Consider the following 16,940-nt stretch of genomic DNA (forward strand, 5'->3'; position numbering starts at 1 on the left):
TTAACATGTTTCATCTTGTTTGTTAACCTAATATTAAAATGATGTTCTCCAACAAGCAGAATATAATGATTTCAATGCTTTTCTTTAGGGTGGTGGAAGATTCGATTGAGCTTTTGAGTATTCCACCCCTTGAAGTTCACTTCTACATATTAACTTTACGTGCAATAATCCCCAAGAAGACTTAGGTGCCAACTTTGACTCAGTCAGAACCCACGAGGTTTTCTCCCCAACCAGAGCACCATTTTCTACTCATGGTTCAACAACCAGATTTGTTGTTTCCCATTGTTTCACCACTTTGACTCAGTCAGAACCCACGAGGTTTTCTCCCCATAGAGCACCATTTTCACTCTTCGGTGATGCTATTCGGAAAAAGAACTTTAACTTTTTATATTTTATATAAAGGCACCACCATATCTGGAATATATACTTATATTTCTCTTTCACGTGTCGCTTGACATACGGTGAGCAATGACGCTGTCGATCTATTCAAGCGAATGCTACATTGTAATACTTAAATTTCTGGTTTGTGCCTTTCTTAATTGTGATACAATGAAGTCCTATTACCATATCTAGTTTAAAATAATGGCATAGGCTATATCATATTAATATGTTTGTGTTGTGTATTCTGCTGGTGGTATTATATATAAGAGCTATGATATGATGGTAATCCAAGCCATCCAACTCATTTTGCTCACACAAGAAGTAACTCACATTGTTTTTTGGGTAGAAAAAAGCTCTCAAACCTAACCAAAATCCACATCAGATTTTAATATACAATCTGTTTGAACATGAACCTCTGCCTACTAGCAACTCTGATGGGTATATAAAGGTATGGTCTTTGTGTGTTCGCACAGCCAACACCTGATTCCATCAGAGGGGTAAGAGAAGCTCTGCTAGGACATCTAACTACTGTTCTCGGTAATGATGGTGTTGCAGCTCATTATGTGTTGTTGCATCTTCTATCCCAGGTACATTTTTTTTTCTTTACCTCTGTAGTTTTGTTCCTGACCTTTGACATGTTATAGGCAGAAAAGTTTGAACTCATCTTTGGTCTATTAACAGTATACATATCTGATTTATCAAACTTAGATCCTAGGAAGTTCAAACTCAATCATTTGCTTGGAGTTTCTTTCATTTCGTTCTTGTTTAATTATTTCTATTTATTTTTACTTTTATCTTTTGATCAGTCTTCTTCCCCAACGAGGTTTGCCAACTGTTACCGAATGTTTATCTAATTAGTTGAGTAAAATGCTTGGTTTGTTGTTTCATTTGCTGTATAGGTTGCAAATGCATGCTTGAGGGGGTTGAAGTTACTTCAATTGGACCAGCAAAACCAATGTGTTTTGTTTGGACTTGTTTGTTGGTATGTGAATACAAACCGTCCTTTACCAAACTCAGTTTTCTGATCTAGTGATGACTAACTATATTTATGTTCTATTGTTACTATCAGCGTTGGTGGGGCTCTCATTTTTACAGTTCACAAACATGAACTCAATGAGAAACTTGTTCATTACGGGAATACACTGCCACTGCTTTTCATGGTCCCGCTCACACCGGAGCTGGATGGGTACGTGTTTTTCAACCTCACCTAAGCTTATAGCGATATCCATTCAAGTTCAGTTATGAATTGAGTTGGTTTTGATGTTTCTAGTTGGTATATATGACTTCTATTATACTAGTTTACACAATCTCGTAATAAGTTCCACCAATATAAACAGGAAAGAAAATGAAGGCAGGGACTACAATCTATTAACACATGCTTATTTATTTATGTTGACCCAGGAAATCAATGGACATTTCTAGTGAAACATTCCACTTCAAGCTGATGTTTTGGGTCTCTTGTTTCTTTTTCTTTTTTTCTTTTTTCTGTTGTGATGAATAAAAAGCTTTATTGAAACAATGGGGGTCGAGAAGACCAGACCCGGCAGGCAACACAAAAGGAAGAACAAGGAAAGCAGAGGAGAAAAGAGAAAAAGATCAAAAATCAAGAACAAGTGATTACAATCCCGATCCCTCCTCCCCAATAAGTCCTCAAAGAATAACCCTTTTGCTTTGATAAAGATCGTGCTCCAGTGAAAAAAGAGACCCAAGACATCAATTACTATGTCGTGAACTATGTTTGGGTCTCTTGTTAGCCTATCCTTGAACTCCAAAGTTCTTATTTCTAACATGGCCTTAATAAAAACCATAATGCCTAGGGCTCCTTCTCTTGAAAGAAATAAAACATTGTTTCAGTTCCATTATTTGAAATCCAGCCAAGATTTGAAACAGATCAGTAAATGATGTTTTCCCTGATGATTACATTTCTGCTTGCAGGAAAGAATACAACTTGAAACTGCCCGCTTGTATAAACTAGCCAGTGTAAACCCATTGGCAGGTAGCTTTCTTATCATCTGTGGTACCATTTCATCATTCCCAAACTATTGAATTCTTATTTGTGTGGATATGATTACATGGAACCTTTCATGTATTCATCCAAAAATTAGTGTCGGTATTGTTGCTATGCTTTTCTACTAGGAAATCAAGCTTATGTTAGTTGGATTCAACAATCATATTAGGAGCATAATACCTGTCAATATATACATGAGTTATATATCTAGGGGCCTAGTTGCTTCACTGGTCTGTGCATGAGTCTTCTCCAAATGAACTTTAGATTGTTACCTCAGGAGTTTCAACCTTGAACTTCTTATTCTTCCCTGTGGATTGGTTTTAATTGGAATGGGTGTGGGTATTTTTTTTTTGTTCAACTGTTAGTAAGTTTTGAAGGTTCTCAGAACAGTAACTTATAGAAGAAAGAAAAAGGTTCTTAGAACAGTATCCAACTTGCTACCTCTCTTCTCCTTCTCTATGTGAAAAGGTTAATCATATAGGATTTGATTATAGAAATAGTTATTGGTCTTCTATAGATGCATGGTTTTATATTTGCATCTCTTCACAAATAATACATACTCAACATGATCAGTTATGAAGCTTTATATTTGCATCTCACGAACTCTACTCTTTTTTAGGATGCCTACCAACTCTTGCCACGATACCGGTATGGATTGGGCTTTATAGAGCTCTTTCAAATGTGGCAAATGAGGTGCATACCGTCTGTATAAGCTATCTGATTCTTACCTTTTTATGGTTGTTTTTACAAGTTCTGCTGTTCCTTTTTTTGTCCCTCCCTAATCTACTTGTGCATCTAATTGTGTTATTTACCTTCTAATGTTAAGGGGCTTCTTACAGAAGGCTTTTTCTGGATACCATCTTTAGCTGGTCCAACTACAATTGCTGGCAGTGCAATCTCTTGGCTTTTCCCTTTCTTTGTAAGTGCCATGAATCGTTTTAAAGGCACATTATCTATCTTCAAGCACCACTTACATTAAAGTTGTTGGAACAACCTTACTTTTAAAGGCTTTCAAGTATTCAACTGAAATACTTGGTGTACTTGGATTGCATTTTTATTTTTTTTATAAATGATTATAATTTGATTCATCAAATGAAATAACATAAATTATTAAAAGTTTTCGATGTCTCTGGTGGCATTTTAGATATCAATGATGTAGTTTAGCCTTTACCAGATCTATAGAAACAAAATCAACGTGCTTTTCTTTTTTATTAACAATGAACCTTCCATGTAGTGTATTCTTTTAGCTGGAAAGGAGAAACATCAGACAAGAAATGCTTCCAATCAAAATTTGTTATTAAACCAAGAAAACTGGGATGATGTGGTTGTATCTCCTTATTACCTAAAGTAAAAGGTAAAAAGAAAAGGAAGCTGTAAATAAAATGACACACACTCATTGCACTTACGAGGAGCTGAATCAAGGTGGCCATTTTTGTTGAGAATGACCCATACTATTTTACTAAAAGAAAAGCAATTTGAGTTCTGGGGGTGAATCTACAGGGATACTTTTGCCGTTGTCTTCCAAAATGTCATATAAATTTAAAATTTAGTACTGAGAAGGGGGCATATATTGTCTCCTTTCAAATGTCTGAATTAGACTGTTTGTGTGTGAGGCTACATTGGAATTGTAGTTGGACTAATTTTTTACAAATGCAAACTCACCTGTTTTGGTATATTTTCTTAAGTAATACTTCTGTTATCCATTGTACGCGAGATTCATTCATTGACGTAAATTTATTGTCAAGATACCTTGATGTGGTTAAACCATATACGAAAGTCAATTATTTCCATATACTGCTCTCTTGTGTTAAAGTGGACCTACTGACTCACATGATTCAGTGATTCTAATAAGTATTTGTAGTGGTCGCTTACCCCACCCCATAGAAATATTGAGATATACCTCATCTCTTTATAGGTTTTACTTTCTCTATGATGCTTATGTTAACACATAAATACCAATTCTTCTTTTAATCATTTGCCTCATGCATTCATAACTTTGTAGGTTCATGGGAATTAACCAATTTATTATAAGTTCTTTATTTTTTTAAATGTTTAGCTAGTAGCCAATTTTAGTTTGGAAGGTGACAATATCTGGAATAGTTTTTTCATCTTTTACTTTACTTAAAGAATAGTTTGATAGATGTGTCTAATCGTTTGTATTTTTGTATAGTTTTTCAATTTTAGTTTTGAAGGTGACAATATCCGGAAGGTATTTGTATAGTTCTTCTACTTCATGTTATTTCCCCCCTTCATTTGGCAATACTGTGGTTGTCATTTGGACCTGATTCAATACAAGTATAAAAAACATAATGAAAACTTAAGAGTGGTCTACTGTATGGATTCACCATGGTTAGCAATTCTCCACATTATTCACTAATTATACACGAATATTTTACCTACAAATTATTCATGGTTTAGTCATTTTACATACCTTTAAGAAAACTTACTTGGAGATGTTTTAAGGTAAGGTTTGTTTTGGTTGAGAAAAGCAACTTGGCCAACCATATATTATATCAGAATCAATCTTTCAACAACTGAAATAGAAGATCTTTGATTCTTTACATTTAATCAACATATAAGAATTGAATTTGTTATTGAATACAAATAAAATGTCTGTTATTTGGTATGGAACAACTCCTAGGATAAACATAATGGACCCAGATCTCATAAGGGATATTCTGTCTAACAAGTTGGACCATTTCGACAAGCTCAAATCAAACCCACTCGTATTGTTGTTAGCAGATGGTTCTGTTTGTGCACTTAGTTGATGAATCCAATTTTTTCAATTGTGATGTTTCAAGTTTACTTTTTCTATGTGCAGGTGGATTTATTTTTCTATGGAGTGACAGATTATTTTTCTTGGGTTGCTAGAGATGGTGAGCAAGATCAAAATACATGGATTATTAATCAACGGATAGTAAAATTAATGGTGGAGCTAATGAGAAATCATGATTGCCCAGAATCGTTGGTAATTCTATCTAGTTCTCCAGATCTTCTACAACGTGCCATAGATGGAATGCTCCCCGATGGAGAAGCGTGCACTTTACCACAACTAGAGGTACTATTGCGAGTAAATATACTTATTTTTCTTCTTCGTGTTTCACCTTATATTCCCATTTAAAAGAGCTTTGTGACCTTATTAGATTGTGCACCTCTTTAAATTTGCATGTAGATCTTGTACTCCCGACAGTTTCTTAGATATGACGCCGCCAAGGGGTTGGATTGTACCATTCCAATCTGAGATTGTCTTCGTGACCCATCAGGTAATAGCCCTTGCCATTTGTATGGCCATCTCTCTTTTTTCTTCAAAAGTTTAGATATCGGTTTGTAATCGATGTCCAAAGTCTCAGACTTAGGACATCAATTTTAAAGACATCGGATTTTAATCGATGTCTAAGGTATATTTTTTTTGAGTAGTGCTTTGAGATTTGGAACGGTTTTAAGCCGTTCCAAAGTCTGAGTTTTGGAACGGTTACAAACCGTTCCAAATCCTGAGATCTAAATTCATTAACGTCGTTTTTTCGACGGTCATTTTAACGGACTAAAGCCGTCGTTTTTTTCGACGGTCTTTTTGACGGTCAAAAGCCGTCGTTGTTTCCGACTTTCTTCAGCAGTCGCATTTTAATCGCGACTCCTTTTAAAACGACTGTGCAAACGACTGCAAGGGCAGTCGTTTTTGTCAAAAACGACTGTTCAAGACAGTCGTTTATCCCGCAATATGACGTAGTGCTCATTAGAAAAAGACTTGACTAGAAGCAAAGAAGAGACAAATACCACAAGAATAATGATTTTCTAACTCCTCCACATGCCATACTGAAAATACTCTTTTGATGTGGCATGTACTAGAAACATAGATATTTTTACCTCAGGATACACGAATCAAATATTTATGGGATGTGCAGTTGTGTATCACTAAGAAAAATCAATGGTTTTAACACATGCCACATCAGGAGAGTATTTTCAGTATGCCACTTGGGGAGTTAGGTTATCACGACTCTTACCACAAGGGTAGGTTAGATAAACCAAATTACCAAGTATAAATAATTTTCCACAACTCACACCATCCTCCACCACATACAGCACCTTCACCACCTCCTCCAACGCCAGTGTGGCTACTGCCACCATCACCATGTCCACCACCATCACAGCCAATGATGATGCCATCTATACTATTGGCATAAGCGACACCTACCATCATAGCTGTCATGTCACCACTACCAACCACATCGCCACCACTCTCGTCATCTTTTTTTTGTTCTACTTCTCTAGAAGTAGCAATCTCTGCAGAAGCTTTACGTTTGCGTTTCTTCAACTTTCTTGGTTTGGTTTCTCGATTCTTTCTATGACCCCATATCTTGAAACACATACTTTCTTCCTTACAAACCAAACCAAACCCTTCTCTTCTCTCCACTTCTACTCTTTCCCTTTATTATAATAAGAGTCCAATCGAGATGTTGTACCCCCTGGAATTAATTCGCATACCCACTCCCAGGCTCTTTTGGAAAGGGACGTGGTGTTCTAAAAAAAGAAAAGGAAAAGGAAAAACATTTTCCTTACTAATTTAGTTTTAGAAAGTTGTGTGAGCGCATCATCTTGTGTCATCCAAAAACATAATCCAATTCCTCATTGCTGTAAAGGATCAAATCCTGAGAATTTTTCCAAAAAAAAAAAACTTATTTTCTACCATTGAATTTTGATTTTAAATTTAGGATTTAAGTAGCCGTCCATTTTCTACTGCAATCACCAAAATAAAAAATATATTATTATTATTATTTTTTGAGCTGCCGCCTTGGTTGCCAATTTATTAATCCATGTGAAATCTTAGAAAGCTAGTCAGGCTAGTTTGACTTTAAAAAAAAGCCTGATCGGTATTTTAAAATTATTAGGGTCTATTCTTTACAGAAGCCAGCTCCAGCTCCAGAAGCCAGTTATTGAAAGAAGCAAAAGCCTAAAGCCTGAAAAGTTACATTCAACAGAAGCTTATTCGTTACAAAAGCATATAAGCTAAAAATTGTTGTTCGTTTGACAGCTTTTTATTACTAGATTCTGGTAAATGACCAAAATACCTTTAATGTTGATAATGCACTTAGAATTCACAAAAAATAATTAGAATATATATATATATATATATATATATATATATATATATATATATATATATATATATATATATATATATATATATATATATATTCTAATCATATATATTAAAAAATTATAAAAATAATTATTTTTAATTTAAGTAAATATACAAATTTTATAATTTTATCGAAATTTTGACAGCATCTCTTTTTAAAAATGGACATATGAAAAATGACATTAAGACATTGCCATCATTATCATTGTCATCGTTATTATTGTCTCATCATCATCATCTGTATTATTTTATATAAAAGGTTGAAGATGAATAATTTTCGAAAGAAAATTCAAATTTTTTATAAAAAAAATCTAGGATTTCATTTGGTGATTTTTCATTAATCATTGAAAAAAAAATTATACTAGTCCCTAAACAAATAATATATAGTTATCTTTGGTAAATTTTAGTTAGTTTCCTTTTATCTCAATCGTCATTTGATGAACAGTAAACCTCTTATGCTTGTCTTTGAATCCTTAAGCGAAAAACAATAAGCCTAATTTTATTTTATTTTATTTTAGAACTTAAGATAATATGTTTTTAAGAAAAAATTAAGACTTTTTTAGCTAAGACTACAGACAAGGGTATTTTCATCATTTTATGTCAATATTTCATGGAAGACCAAAAAAAGATTATGTCATCAGTTTGAACTTTGAATTTCAAAACACACGGGACTATCTATAATGAGAACTTTTATTGGCACTCCAACATTTACTTACAACACCCCATCTAAATTTTATAGTCGATGGTGGCAATGTGAAAATATTAATTCCTATTTTAAATGCCCTGTGTTAATTTTTTTGGTGGGAAGTGGTGATAAATAATTTGAAGTACTTGGTTGTAATAAGTAAAAGTTGGGATGCCAATAGAATTTCTCCATAACTTTAATAATAAAAAATCAAATTGCTTGGGGTGAAGTCATAATTAATGGTGTGGTAATAACACATCCTTTATTTATTCTCATTTTTATCACTCTCTCTCTCTCTCTTTCCATTATATGTGGTGGACCCATCTAACAAATTTTTATTTTTATTTCTTAGATCATCACTATCTTTCTTTCCATTATATGTGGCGGACCCATCTAGCACAATTTTTCTTTTTTAAGAAAAAGGGTACAAATCATTTGGTGGAATATTGTTTAAAGAAGAAGGGTATTTAGGTCATTTTAGGTGGAGTCGTTTTCGGTGTTTGCTTCGCGCAAAAGCACATTTGCGGAGCACCTCTAAGGCAACTTCAATTTTGGGCTTAAATATGAAGCCCTATCAACTCCAGAAGCCCATACGACATAATCTAGTGGGCTTTTTCAAATTAAAAGCCAAAAAAGCCCGGCTCCAAAACCCAAATGAACAGGGCCTTAGATTCCACAAAATTTTCCATTCGAGGTTTTTGGACAGGCCCGTGATTAGAGAAAAAGGGAAAATTACTAAAAGGACCCTCGTGGAGGGATTTCTTTCTAAATAGTCCCTTAAGTTTTCAATGGTTGCTTGGCAAGACATTTACCAAACTTTTTCTTTTTAAATGGTCCCTAGACCTCATCGCCTACATTTCTCTTGATTGAATGTCCTAAATGTTTGAACTCATCATTTTCATCCAAAAAATGGATTTTTGACACCTAAATCAAGTTTCAGAAACTCCATTCCATCAAAAAGGATTTAAGAAAGAAGAATAAGCCATTTTCAAGGATTTTTCAAACATTTTGAAAATGTATGCATGTAAAAAATTATGATTTTTTAATTTTTTTTAATTAGTTTTTGGAAGAAAATCAATCAATAATGAATTTTTTTTTTTTTTGAGTTGAAATCATTTAAACAAATCGTTATCTTAAATTTTTAGTCGATCTTTCCATGTATTATTGACGTAAAAACTCAAAAACTAAAAATAGATGGGTTTTACTAACGTCAAGTTCACCACTTTTTATTTGAAAAACGGTAGACTTTGCGATAATTAAAAAAGCGTTGAATTCAACAATAAATAGTGATGAGTTCGACAGTAAAAATTATGAACTCGACAATGCAAGAGATCATTAAGGATGAAAATGTTTACTAAATGCAGTGTCAAGCTAACATGCAAAACTTAGGGACTATTTAAAAAGAAACATTTCCATGACGGTTCTTTAAGTAATTTTCCGTAGAAGAAATGAAAGTGGTCCAAGAAAAATAAATAAATAATAATAACCACGTGGCAAATTTAGGAGAAATGTAGTTAGTCTAAGTTTACTGTTAAATTATAATTAAAAAATTCGAAGCATCCCATTCAACAAATTATGCGTGCTTTTTGTGCATATGGTAGGTTCCTTAGCTGTTTAGCTTTTAAAAAGTTGACGTTAAAGAATCCAGAATCTTATAGGAAAAGATTAAGAGGTAACCTTAAGCATTTATTCACTTTTAAAATAACCACTCCTTTAATTTAGTTTATTCTAAGTATCAAAAGCAGATACTTAAAAGTCTAAAACCGTTTTTCTTTTTCCTATCTAGTCCATGATGATGTCCACTTAAAATAGAGACTAGATTAAAGATTATAAGTATAATTAAAATCTTCATCTTTCACTATTATCTTCTTAATTTTATAAGAAAGAAAAAATAAAGAGGAATTACAAGTTGATCATCTAAATTCACATTTAATAATATTTTAAAGGGATTCACTCCTTGTAGATTATAATTTGTTTGTCGCAACCCAACCTTTAAAAAAAAATACTCATTTGTCTGTTCTTTCAAAAATTATATCTTAATCGTATTGGTTGGAGGAGTCTTTGCAATTTCCTTTTATCAATTTTATTCTTCTTTGCACCTATTTTCTTGGTGTGGTTGTTAATCACAATTGCAGACACCTCTTGGCTTTTTAGCCAATTTCAAGTTTTGATTGATCGATGAATGTTGTTGTGACATCATCTTGCAGAGACTCGTGATGAAGACCAACTATCATCCTTCTTAGACTATTTTTATAGACACACTAGCTCTTGTTGATCAACGGTAATGGAAGCTATAATGGATCATGCAATTTTTCAATCCCAATCTTCAATCGTGTAAACAAGACATTAGACATCACTTTTTAAATAATATATATAGGAATAATGTCTATTCGTCTTTTTTTCATGCGTAAGAGGGGATTTTAGAAATCGATTTTTTTCAAAATACAAAATCGATGTCTAAAGTCCCCACATTTTGATGCGATCCCTCCACCTGTGAAAATTGTACTTTAGATGTCATTCTTTAAAATAAAATAAAAAAATATGTTATTTAAAAATATAAAATAAAAAAAATAAAAAATTGTCTAAACTCATTGAAGAAGAAGAAGAATTAGGAGGGTTTTTTTAAGATTGCAATCATAGATATATAGCAAAAACAGAATTTTTGAAGTTATGGAGTACAGCCAGTACTAGGTGATCTACTACAATTCGTTTTTCTTTATTTTTTCAAATTCTGTAGGTACTTGCATCTTAACTATTCTAAACCAATATACACATAAATTATATGAAATTTCGGTAATAACCACTGCGAAATTGTGGGTTTCAGGTTTAACCTCCTTTAAAATGCAAGATTTGGTTTGTCCGGCCCACTAACCGAAAGTCAACATCACTGGGAAATTTTGTTGTTATTCATCAAAATACCCTTCAAGAACATAAATTACTAAATCATTTTTTTAATTATCATCATTTAGGGGCCTTGACTTTCGATTAGGGGGTAAACTTAATCTTGGATTTTGCGAAGTAAACCTGATTTGCCAATGTTGCAAGAGGTATTACTGAAATTTCTAATTTTAATTAACAAAATACATTTTCCTTACGTACATTCATTTATTATAAATAAAAGATAAAGAAGCCCTACTTGAAAGCATTTTCCTTACATACATTCATTTATCATACTCATATGTTTTTTACAAAGATCTAATAAACTTTAAGTGGAAATCAATCATCAGTTTTAACTATAAATGATTTTAAGATCGATTAGATGAGATGCAACAGCCATAATATTTCTAACAACTATTAAGAAGTTGGTCGTTACATGCCATTGAAATCCGAATATTAGAGTATAATGATCTGCTTCCTTGGTGAATAACTTCAATTATAGACTCACCTTTTCCTCATCTTCTTTCAAGAAGTGCGATATGAGATTATAGCTTGAGGTCACTCCAGCATGACTCTTTAATGAAAGTAATGTTAAGAGATAGACTAATGATTTTTAAACTCAGCCTAACAGTTGGACTCAAAACTCACTGACGTGTCATGCACAAAGAACCGTAGATTCTTTCGCTTGGGATACACAACTAGAGATGGCAGGTTGGTCAGGTCGGTAGTGTATCCCTAGGGACAGAACCTATGGTTCTTTGCTCATGCCACGGCAGTGAGTTTTTGAGTTTGCCTGTCAGGTTGAGTTCAAAAATCAGCACTCTAAGAAATATTGTTTGAAAAATACTGAAGTTGATTGCCCAGGACACTGTGTTTCACACTACTCTTGAGGAAAAAGCATCATTGGTTTTGTGTGCACCTCCACGGTAGCACAGTGTGTAATGTAATTGTCTTGCTCAGTCACTCCAACACTGACTATAATATATTTAGAGTCATGATAATATGACTCGCCATGTGGCATATTCAATCGACTCCCTGACGTAAGAAGTTTGGGAACTATAGATTTGTACTCTTTAGGATACATGATTGCACTTCCCCATAAAAAAGTGTATCCCAAGGGAGTCATGTATCCTAAGACATACAGATCTACCATTCCCAAACTTGTCAAATTCACGGAGTTGATTGAGTATGCCACCTGGCGAATCATATTATCAGGACTCTTATATCTAAGAGCAAAATGGAAAAATGTTGAACTGACTTCCTTCGATACTGTGCTCAACACTGCATTGACGTAACAGTATTAAGAGAGTCATAGATTCTTCATCATCAACCTTGAGGAACAAATATCTATAGTTCTCTCAGCACGGCCACGTCAGCACAGTGTTGAAAGAATTTTGCTTAGAACGAAAGAGAACCATAGATTCTTTGTCATCAACCTCTGAAGAAAAAAATAGTGCGTGTCGTGTCAAGCCTAATGGAGAGCAGACCCTCTCTAGCCCAATTATCTTGTAGATTTTTTTTTTTTTGTCTTGTTCTACAGTCTATATAACATCACATTGATCTGAAACTAACAGCAAAATCATCTTGGATTCATTGTTTGGATCAGATTAAAAACAAATTTAAAAAAAAAAAATCTTTTTTTATTTATTTTTTTAATCAAGTTTTTTTTTTTTTTGGCTAAGCAAGTGAAAAACAATTTGATTAAAAAAGAAAAAACAAATAATTACAAGATTCAGGTATTAGGAAGACTCATTTGGTCTCCCAAAAAAGCCCTTCTAGCCAACAGAGGAAAATTAGAAAACATAATAAAAAATCTCAGAGGAACGAGTTGAATGGACGGTCAGTAAGATCCTAAATTTAAACATTTGGATTCAATTGTCACGATGATGTGGCACACCCTCAAATGTTGATAAGAGCTACAAGATAATCGCATTACAAAGGATTTGCTCCCAGCCTTAAATGTGGCATACCCTCAAAATTGGGAAAGCCATTCAACGGGATCATGTGATTGGTGGATCCGAGATTGTATGAGCATCGTTAAGGGTGGAGCCACGATTTTGCTCATGTGGGGACACCCAAGAGTAGAAAAAAAAATTGTGGGACAATTAAGAGTGAAAAAATAGTTGTGGGAGCAACTAAGAGTGGAAAAAAACTTTGGGGGAAGGGGGGGGTTATAGTGGTAAATTTCTTTATCTGTCACTAAAATTTGTCATAATAGCACATTAATCCATAGAATTTGAAAACTCTTGAAGGGACAAGTGCCCCCACAGCCCCCACTCTAAATCCACCCCTGAGCATCGTGAGCAAAAAAAAAAGTGTTTTTGCTCAAAAAAGGTTTCTTCACAGTTCTTAGAGACTCTCTACTGCGTGCCACGACAAGCCTAGCAAAGGTAATTTCTTAATGAGTAGTGATAATCTGACTCACAAGGTGGCATACTCAAATGACTTTAAGAATCGTGATAATATGTCTCACGAAATGGCATACTCAAATGACACCATGAGATAACAGTTTGGGTACCTAGATCCGTACGTTTCGGGATACATGATTGAACTTTCACATAACAAAAGTGTATCCCGAGGCGTACAGAGATACCGAAGTTGACATGTTATGAAGTCATTTGAGTATGCCACCTGATGAGTCATATTATCACAACTCATCTTTTAATTATTAAAGTATTAAAGGAAACTATAAATTATTAATTTATTAATGATTTTACAAAAAATTTAAATCAAAACTAAAAAAAAATTGATTTCTTTTCGAATCAATCTAAAAATCATGTACATGTATTGTTCTAGGCTTTTACCTAATGTAAATTCTGAATTAATTTTTTTGAGTTCTTAATTTTTTATTTTTTTTCTAGATATAAATTTATAATTTTAATGAATACAAATCAGTCCAAGCAAATTGAACCCCGATCTAACCAATTAAGCAAAATTTTGGTTGATCATCGGCTCAATTTTTATAACATTGATTAAAATTGATCACATAGTCTCCTTCACCTCAATCTTCTCTTATAAATTGATGGAAACCTCAATGCCCCCTATCATGGTCATCGGGGTTGTCATCATCATTTCTTTGTAAACATCATCATCATCCTCATATTCAAGAGGTTGAAGATGATAAGCTAACGATGACAAATCGAGGATATTTAGGCCATTTTCTTTAGTTGCAAGAGAAAATAATGGTTAAGATGCATGCATGTCCTTATTTTGAAATGTAAAGAGGTATCACAATTATTCACAAAAGAAACAAGGGAAAAAACAAAATTTTGTCCTTGTGACACGTTAGAAAGAGTAATAGCCACGTTTCTCGGTATAGGAAAAGAGTCGTGCTACACTGACTAAAAATCAGACAAACACACTCAATTGACATGTAATGTACATGGAGCCGTAGATTTTTCTTCTCGAGATAGATGAGGAAAAAATCTATGATTTCATGCACATTTCATGTCAGCTGAGATTTTTTTTTTCTCTCTCTCTCTCGTAAAGAAATGTTGGACTGACATCATTCAATACAGTGTTCAAACACTGTGATGATGTGATAGTGTGCACATAATCATAGATTTTTTTTTTCTTGTATCTCGATAAATGAAATCTATGACTCTCTGTGTATTGCCACATCATTACAGTGTCGAACTAAGTCAGTGTAGCACGACTCAAGGGTTTTTTATATAAGGAAAAATCCTCAAGTACCTTTCCACGACGCGGGATTCGGATACTGAGCTGATGTCGAAGTGTGCACTCCACAATATATTATTTTCCCGAAGATTTGAGTGAAAACATCTATAATGGAGTATAAACTTCCACGTCAGCTCAATGCGGTAGATCTTCGGGAAAATAATCTACAGTGGAGTGCTCACATCCACGTCAGTTCAGTGCCATAGAAAGTCACTCCAGCATTACTCTATATATAAGCACGTTTTCCTTGGGGACAAGTACACGCCCCTAGGGTTATATGAGTTCCTGACTTCTAACCACAAACAAATCGAGCAAAGATACGTTTTGATAAAACAGAATCCATTACACGTATGATTGGAGAAGATCTGTAGAAATATGAGATCCAATCCTCCCACACCTCAATACAATACATGTGTGGGAGGAGGGTTTCAATCCTCCTAGAAAAAAATAATATTGGACGGCTATCAAAAATTCCCTCTATATAAAAAATTGTTGTTGAGTCGAGATTCACATTTTCATAAAAAGTATCAACAAGGAGTTTGAAAATACTCCCCTACTTACCCTAATCATGCATTAGAATTTGATGTTTTATTGAAAGAAAAGCATCTAGCGTTACCATTAGAATTCAAGCATTACCGCCCATATTGACATATAATCATTCATCGAAGCCATTTCAAAATATAATCTTTGCTTACGAATAAAAAAAATTACTAACAACTACAAAATTTATAGAGTAAGAGAAATAAAGAGAGAGTACGAATTTCTCCTACCTGGGAGAAACTTTAGAGTGGAAAATTTTCTTTGGACTGCAAAGGAGACTAAAAAGAAATTTATGAGGGCAATGGTAGCGGATCTTTTTATCCACCACTATTATTTGTCGCAATAGCTCATAGTCCCTTATAGACTTTGGAAATTCTTTGGGGGCAAGTACCCCCATTGTAAATCCACCCTTGCGAATTAGAGAGAGTAAGACCATCAAATTGCATATGTGCGGAAGAACACCCTAAATCCATCTGTTTATTTGTGGAAAAATGTCCATTTGAATTGAAAACAGGGTGGCGGGCAACCTCTTTACATAAAAGAGATGTTAGTAACCGTTGGACATGAATTGTTACATATTTTTTTAAAGAAAAAAAATTGAAACCATGTTGTTCAAATGCATTTTTTGGACCTGATGGACAACTTGTTCCCCTAAAAGAGTCATCAATGATCGTTGGACTTGAACTTTTACAATTTTTTAAATAAAAAATTGGAAACATGCTATTCAAGAGAATGTTTTGGGATGAGTAAAATTGAAAATTGATAACATGTCCTTCAACTGAATGTTTTGATTGTGGCAGTCAAAAGTATGAGTGTCACAGTGAAAAGAGGTTGTTCAAGGGCATGTTTTGGGAGGGGTAAAATTGGCAACCTCAAGCCAAGTGGTCAAACAGGTATTTTACCTTTTTAATTTTAATCCAACACAACATCCCTCTAGATTTCATGGAAAAACTTAAATCCAAAAAAAATCGTTATCCATCAAACCTTACTTTATCAAGTTTGTTACCTAGCAAACCTTGGAGTGGGGATCCACATCATAAAATTTTGATTGATGTTGTTAATTTGTTACTTATTATGCCTTGAATACCTTGAGTAGATCCTAACCATGTCAATTTTTGGCATCTAAAAACAAGATCTAATACATAGAGTTATTAAAGACAAAATTTTAAACACTTTGGAAAAAAAAAAAACACGAAATAAAAGTAAATTTTCACCGTTAAATTTTAATTCAAAATTTGGGAGTTCAATAGTTATTCATTTTCAACACCTTCAATCAAGATCAATAAGGATATCTTTTTAATTTGAGTTTTCCATTAAATGAAGGCTGTGATGTTGGATTTCCAATTTGATAATCCATGTGTCCAACGACCCTTAGTAACATTTGAAATCTTAGTAAGGTAGTCATTCTAGCCTGATTCATAAAATAAGGTTTGTTCAGTAAATAAGGGAGTTTTTTTTTTTTTTTTCTTTCTTTCTTATTGTGGATATCCCCACCCTTTGGGTGAGACAAATCCCACCCTGGAGTGCCCCCAAGTAATTCATAGATTCCTGAGGTTTCAAACACTTAACCTACCATTCCTGCACAGCTTATTAAGGCTCGGCTTGCCACAGATAAGGGAGTTTCTGCTCGACAA

General features: G+C 33.8%; 1 protein-coding gene across 1 annotated transcript; it reads left to right on the forward strand.

Moving 5' to 3' along the window:
- Nucleotides 1-468: 468 nt before the first annotated feature.
- LOC147386061 (uncharacterized) lies at nt 469-5,441 on the forward strand. Its single transcript, XM_086423262.1, has 5 exons — nt 469-522; nt 855-968; nt 1,281-1,363; nt 1,451-2,377; nt 5,211-5,441. The coding sequence occupies exons 1-4, from the start codon at nt 469-471 to the stop codon at nt 1,590-1,592; spliced, it is 393 nt and encodes a 130-aa protein (XP_086279388.1). The 3' UTR covers nt 1,593-2,377; nt 5,211-5,441.
- Nucleotides 5,442-16,940: the final 11,499 nt, after the last annotated feature.

This window comes from Akebia trifoliata, chromosome 14 (genome assembly GCF_017979445.1).
Source record: "Akebia trifoliata isolate Shusen 1 chromosome 14, ASM1797944v1, whole genome shotgun sequence".
In the NCBI taxonomy this organism is placed as follows: domain Eukaryota; kingdom Viridiplantae; phylum Streptophyta; class Magnoliopsida; order Ranunculales; family Lardizabalaceae; genus Akebia; species Akebia trifoliata.